Genomic DNA, 7,307 nt, shown 5'->3' with positions numbered 1-7,307 from the left:
TTCATCAGGTGCAACATGAAATTCTGCCTTCTACCCAATTTCTTGCATTGTAGGAGACCTTGCCTCCTTTTCATCATGTCATCTTAGAGCAAGGAAAAGAGAAAGGTCTGAATGCAGTGTTCCCTCTAAACCGGTGGTTCTCAACCAGGGGGTCAGGACCCCTTTGGGGGTCGAATTACCCTTTCACAGGGGTCATGGCAGGGCAAGCAGCCTGGCCAGGGGGGTACCATCCAAAAACACAATTTATATACAATCATGAACAATGGATCTTCACGCCATTGGTCAGTTTTGGTTTAATTTCTGAGAAAGAACCCTTGCATAGTATGGTTGGGGGTCACCACAACATGAGGAACTATATTAAAGGGTTGTGGCATTAGGAAGGTTGAGAACCACTGCACTAAACTATGCAGGTGAGTGCCTGCTCATTAACACCAGAAGCCCCTCTTAGCAGCCATCTGGAGCTGCATGGGGTCTTGCCTTGCTCATGGCCCATTTTAAGTTTACAGCAGTTCTGTGCTGCTCAGGATGTGAACCGCTAAACTGTGTGTGTGTGTGTGTGGGGGGGGAATTTAAGGGAACATTGAATGTCTATATTACAGGCTGAGATGGAAGGTGTACTGAGTAAAACTGCTTTAAGACATGATGTGCCCTTTCCTGGATGGCTCAAGCTACCCCAGTCTCATCAGATCTTGGAAGCTAAGCAGGTTCAGTCCTGGTTAGTGTTTGGATGGGAGACCACTGAGGAAGCCTAGTGCTGATATGCAAAGGCAGCCAATGACAAACCAATCTCTTGCCTTGAAAAACTTACAGGGTCATCAAAAGTTGGCTGTGACTTGATGATCATTTCTATCACCAATAACAATGCCAATACCGCTATTGTTGAGATATTATCAGTGGATACTAGGGAACAATCTTAGCTGTCAGAATTGACAGAAACCTGAAGACGGCTCAGACATTTCTAGTAACTCTATATGATAAAGATAATTCTACACTTGTAATACACATTCTGTGGGTTGCAGGGAGGAGTGGTCACACAATTGCCATCAATCAAAAGAGCCACTGAACCTCAGAGAAGCTAATGGCTTCTTTCTTCCCCTGAGCAGTGGCAGTTTCGGGGTGGGAACCACTTGCCAACCACAAATTCCGGAAACATGGTACAGGTGCCACACTGGGAAAAGGTGCTCAGAAAAACCACACGTGGCTTGTGAGCCACTGAGTGAGCATCACCGTCCTACATTTTTCAGGTACTCTAATGGATAAATAACAAAACTGGTATTTCCAGAGGATAACTGAGAACTTCCATGAGAGTAAAACATGGGGTGAGATATTAAGCAGCATGGATATAGAGGACAGGAGGTTGGATCCAAGCCATGGGGATGGGTCCAGACTTGACTTCTTGTGAATGGAAGACTGAGCTTTTCTGCATGCGATAAACATAGTGAAATGCTTACCTTGTGAAGACACTATATTCCAGCCATTCTGCATGACGTCGTCAATCTCCCGCATCTGGCCAGAAAAATGCTTGCTACAGCCACCATTTTAAAGTGCTAGTTGGGGAATCTCATTAAGCGGATTCACCAAACGTAAAGCACTTTCCCCCAGTGAACAACCAGCAAGCCACCAGCCAAAGAAAGGTATGGAGGTGTAGAAGCACTACATCTGCTTCCAATGTTCCACCCTTGCACCCATCTCCCTCTCCCTTCTTCCGGGGGATGGAAAGTGCTTTTTAAAAATGGAGAACCGCCTGGAGCAACGAGTAGGCGGACATGCGCCTCGGCTAAGATTATCTGTGCCTCTATGAATATGCGGAGAGGCATTTAAACAAATGTCTATTTAAAAAAAAACAACGGCGATTGCCGGAAGTTCATCTGTCAATCATCCATGCTGGGAGGGGATTGGCTGGCCAAAGTGATTGATACTGGAAGGCAGACTAAAACGGGAAAAACAGCCAGAAACATGCGAGACAGCTCGCGAAGTGTGGAGTGCCGGTGAGTCACGATTCTCTCATGCTTTGCAATACAGCAGGCTTCATGCTACAATGCCCAATTTGTGGGAAAGCCCTCATTGTTGTCACCATGGGATTCAGCCCCTTGACTGCAAACATGAAACTGCAGAACTGCCCAACCACTTTAAATGGATTTTTACCTTGGAGAACAAGGGAGGAGGAATGGTCGGACAGCCTTTCTTATCTACACGATGGCTGGATGGATGAAAAATGGATTTTGTTGAGATGAGCTTGAAGAATGAGAAGGAAGGATTGAATGACATCAGAAGGAGAGAAGACTAGATAGACAACCATTAATGTTCTTATTGCTTTGGATCACTCTGGATATTACAAGTTATGTGTTAAAATCCATCTCTATGTCTCAAAAACTTCACAGGGGCAATGCTCCTCTAGGGCTTCCAAAATACTAAGAAATAAATCTTCCCATGAGTCTTCTTCCAGCTGTCTCACTTCCCTCTTCAATTCATGGAACCCCTAAGAGTACCAAGGAGCCAGTTTGAAGTGAGGGCGGAGAGGATTTTGGGGAGCAATTAATGGCAGCAGATAGACCTGCCAGTCCTCCAACAAATCTGCCAGTGATTCTCCAGGAGGCGCTTGGTTCCGCAGAGCATTCAGAAATCCATCCAGATCCATAAGTTTCCGCGGCTGGGCCAAAATATGCCCGCTGCCCAAACAGCGTGGGGATGGGACTTGAATCCAGTCCTTCAGGTCATGGTGGTTTGACCATGGGATGGTCTTGGCTGCCATCAGATCCACCTCTACCCCAGTACCGAAGATCAGATCAAAGGCATGGCCAGCCTGATAGGTAGAACCAGTAACAAATTGCGAGAACCCCAATATCACCATGGTTGACACCAGGTCCAAGCCAAGTCCTGGGGACAATGACTCTGCATGGACATGAGAGTTTGGGAAACTTAACATCCAGCAAGCCTGACAGTGCAGCTGGTGGTTCATTGGGCGAACGGTACATCAACCAGATGGCCAAGTTCTCGACTGATTCCCATCCAATGCCAAAACATTATTTCCTTCTCATGAGGTCTGTTTAAAAATTAATTCTTCTGGTCAATATATAAAATCCTGTTTTTCTGTATACCTGAGGATTCCCCCTAGGTGAGAGAGATGCTTCCCTCATGTCTGGGCAGCCTGATTGTGCAGCTGGCTTCATCCCAACAGAATCCAGAACGAAGTTTGAGTCCGGGAGCACCTTTAAGATTAACCAAGTTTTGTTCTGGGTACAGGCTTTCATGTGCATGCACACTTCTTCAGATATCAGTTGTAGCTGGCCAAGTGTGGCTGCAACAGTAAAGTTTATACCCAGAATAAAACCTGATTGGTCTCAAACTTAGTTCTGCTGCTTCAGACCCACACGGCTACCGCCCTGAGTCTAGCAGCAGAATTCAGTCACTGCACTTTCAATGGACAGGATCTTTGCGCTATGAAAGAAAGCTGTTTATTCCACAGCAGCTGATTTGTGGACACCGATGTTTAAATGCATGATCAGTGCTTTTATTTTCTACGATGGCAGCAAATCCATCCTTTAGTAATAGACAGGCATTCTTCTTCCATCATTGCACAAATTCATTATGGACAGAGTAGGGATTCTTCCCAACCCACCCCGGATTATACTAAATTAAGGATAAAATCAGCTTCTTTGGTGCTCTATTGCAGAACTGCAGCTGCTGTGCTTAAGATTTCTTTCCCGACACACACCGGAGGGCCCCGATGTTAACAATTCTGGGCCGTATGACTTGAATGAGGTCGGACGGGCTGGAATGTGGAGCTGGGTAGTGCCCCGAGGCGGGAATGCGGGGCTTCTCTGGCGTTCTGAATCTTCCCATGAGGTGAGTGGTCGTGGGGACTAAAAAGAGGGAATCCTTTGGATGAAACTTGGATTTGTACAATTTGACATCACCGTCAGGTGATTTATCTGCAAAACGGAAAGCAAAACAAAACAAAATTACTTCCTGACCCATGAAGCTGCCTTATTCTGAATCAAGGTAAGTATTATCTTCTCCGACTTGCAACCGCTCTCCTCGGTCTCAGGCTGAGATCTTTCCCATCACCAGCAAATTTTGTCCTCCTAACTGGAGGTGCCAAGGATTGAACCTGGGACCTTCTGCATGCCAAGCAGATGCTCTACCACTGAGCCATGGTCCCTCCCCTAAACTAGACTAAGATGCACCATCTACAGATCATGTCAGACTGTTGTGTGACAACAAAAGGCTGATCTCTGTGATCAGTACCTACAATTCACTGAGGTTTGAAATCAGGGGTTCTTCGTTCCCCCCTCCTCCCATTGGACAGTTGGCTCCTGGGCTCTATCACAAACTCTTTCAAAAGCCCCCCACCCCATGTAGTGTGCATGTGGTGTGGTGTGGTGTGGTGGGCTGCTATATTTATTTATTGAATTTATATAACGCCCTCCCTGAAGGCTCAGGGCGATTGACACAAAACAAGAAACGATACAGTTAACTCCATTCATAATAACGAGGTGATAACAATAACGTGAACATAATAACAACCATAACATTAAAGAATGGTGGAAACTGCAAAGAGCATCAGTTCAACTCATACTGAGGCCCAGTGGGTAGTGGTCATCATAGGAGGGAGGCTTGGGGACCAATTAGAAGTGGTGGTTTTAGGTCAACTTCAACCAAATGCCTGGCGGAAGAGCTTCCATTTGCAGGCCCTATGGAACTTCAGGCAAAACCCATGAGAGTTTAGCTTATTGGAGCAGGGTCTTCTGCATGGGGACAAAACAGTTTTCTGCAAGGGTGTCTTCTTCGTTGTGGCCTCCACCTTATGGAACGGCCTGCCCAAGGTGGTCAGGAAGGCTCCCACTCATGGCTTTCCACTGACCATGAAGAAAAAGAGGGCTGCACCAAGCCAAAATGAAGATGAACACAAGTGTATGTATGGGAACAGAGCAAAAAAGAATCTAAAAGATTCCTTCTGGCAAAGCTGCATGTGAAATGCATAGAGCTGTATCATTGTTAAAGATTCCTTCTGCGCCAATTTGTTTCTTCATCTTTGTTTTCCACAACCTGCAAAACTGATGATTCATGAGGGCTTTTTAACGCAAGCAATAGAGTTCTACTGTACTAAATGATTTACAAAATTCCTTGGAAAAATTATTAGCAAGTATGGTCTACACCAGTGGTTCTCAATCTTCCTAATGCCACGACCCCTTAATAGTTGTGGTGACCCCCAACCATAAAATTATGCAAGTGTTCTTTCACAGTAATCAAACTGAAACTGACCAATGGCATGAAGATCCATTGTTCAGGATTGTATATAAATTGTTTTTTTTTCTGGGGTTTCTCAGCTCAGTTCTGCCTCTTGTCTCACCATGCCAATGTTGCTCTTTTCTGCTGCGCCAGACAGACAAATGCTCTATCTTGATCTACCCCACAAGGCTGTTGTGTGGATGGTGCCCCCCCCCCGCCAAGCTGCTTGCCCTACTGCGACCCCTGTGAAAGGGTCATTCGACCCCCAATGGGGTCCTGACCCCCATGTTGAGAACCACTGGTCTACACTATTATGTATAGATTGCTGAAACTAGGATCCTAGTATGAAAAGTTTGCATCATTTAAACTGTCATGTTAACACTTAGGCTTTGCTTCTGTTTTTAGACCTCTGGCTGGTTCTACAACCCAAATCTGATTTCATTGTTTACTAACTACCCCATCCTATTCACATACTCAGTGTAATTTGCCTCAAATCTAAATGAGATAGTCAGAGGGTAAATAATGTAAATAAATATATAATTAGTAGAATGTTGCTTTGGGCTCAAAGAATTTCAAAGCTATTTTCCGGCTACTGAAATGGCTGAGCCTGAAAAATCCTGAAAATATTTGTGATTTTTCAGGACCACGGGCTAGCTAGACTTAAGGCATCTAAACAGACCAAGATCCATTTAAATGCCTTTGGACTCACTCTCAGCCACTCTGCAATGTGGTGAAGTCATGGCTTGGACTGAAGTCTGAATCTCAGGCATTCAAAGAGATTTCTGTCCTTTTCAATGCCTTGGACTCGTGGACCAGAAAAAATTCAGCAATACCAAAGCTGAATGACATATTAGTATTGGGATTTGGGAAATACTGATAGTTTTCAGGTTCAATATACCTGGAAAATACCATGGTATTTTTCAGGTATATTGAAAGCCCAATGATCTGTAATAAGTCATTGATCACTGATTTAACTTTCATCAGAGGGTATGCATTTTCAGAAACAGAAGTACAGTCCAGCAGAGCCAATGAAATTTAAGCATGACTATATTTGGCCTTTTTCCTTGCTTATGTGTTCTTGTTTGCTTCAGGGTTTTTAGTTTTTTATTTTCTGCATGAATTTTGCTCGCTTTAGGGCTCCTGGCACATTTTGAAAGGTTTTAATGCTGGACATCAAGCAATGTAATATTGAAGCAAACACTAGAGGGAGCTAAATATTTCCAGAACAGAAATAAAACCCTGAAACAATAGGAATGTGGAAGCGAGGAATGTGGGAAAGCACTTCCTTTGTATGTAATTGATTACAGGATTTTGGTGTCAATGCTGCATCCTGTATACTTGAGTAGCTATCAGGAGAATCTTCATTTGGAGATGTCTAAGGTTTACATGAGAGCCTCTTGTGGCGCAGAGTGGTAAGGCAGCCGTCTGAAAGCTTTGCCCATAAGGCTGGGAGTTCAATCCCAGCAGCCGGCTCAAGGTTGACTCAGCCTTCCATCCTTCCGAGGTCGGTAAAATGAGTACCCAGCTTGCTGGGGGGTAAACGGTAATGACTGGGGAAGGCACTGGCAAACCACCCCGTATTGAGTCTGCCATGAAAACGCTAGAGGGCGTCACCCCAAGGGTCAGACATGACTCGCTGCTTGCACAGGGGATACCTTTACCTTTACCTTTTTAAGGTTTACATGGACATAATTTACCTCGTATGTGTACTGGAACAGCAGGTGGGCCTCCATTGATCTCCAAACTGAAAATTGAAAGGAAATGTTTAGAACATTAATGACAATCCTAAAAACAGTGAAGAAGTAACTCTCAGGAGTATTTCTGCTTAATACCATGGGAGTAATAATTGTAGGGGGAGCTCAATATGAGCTTAGGCTAGCAAGAAATGCTAAACATAACAAAAAAGGCTTCTTTAGTTATATTTCAAGCAAGAAAAAGAATAGGACCATAGGACCACTGCGAGGACAAGAAAGTGAAATTATAACAGATGATGAAGAGAGGACTGAACTGCTATTTCTCCTCGGTCTTCTCTTGTGAGGGAAATAGTGATCAATGTGGCAACACAACACGGGGGA

General features: G+C 44.6%; 1 protein-coding gene across 2 annotated transcripts in view; it reads right to left on the bottom strand.

Moving 5' to 3' along the window:
* Positions 1-3,472: 3,472 nt before the first annotated feature.
* Positions 3,473-7,307, bottom strand: part of ANKAR (ankyrin and armadillo repeat containing) — a 57,609-nt gene continuing 53,774 nt past the window's right edge. For both annotated transcript variants that reach the window (XM_077319454.1, XM_077319455.1), the window contains exons 24-25: positions 6,930-6,976; positions 3,473-3,932 (exon numbers count right to left, since the gene is read on the bottom strand). In XM_077319454.1, coding sequence (XP_077175569.1) covers positions 3,691-3,932; positions 6,930-6,976 — 289 coding nt within the window. In that variant the 3' untranslated portion in view covers positions 3,473-3,690. The remainder of the gene's footprint in view (positions 3,933-6,929; positions 6,977-7,307) is intronic.

Source organism: Paroedura picta, chromosome 2, assembly GCF_049243985.1.
Source record: "Paroedura picta isolate Pp20150507F chromosome 2, Ppicta_v3.0, whole genome shotgun sequence".
In the NCBI taxonomy this organism is placed as follows: domain Eukaryota; kingdom Metazoa; phylum Chordata; class Lepidosauria; order Squamata; family Gekkonidae; genus Paroedura; species Paroedura picta.
Note: the sequence above shows the minus strand (reverse complement) of the source record. Positions and strands in the feature narration are given on the sequence as shown.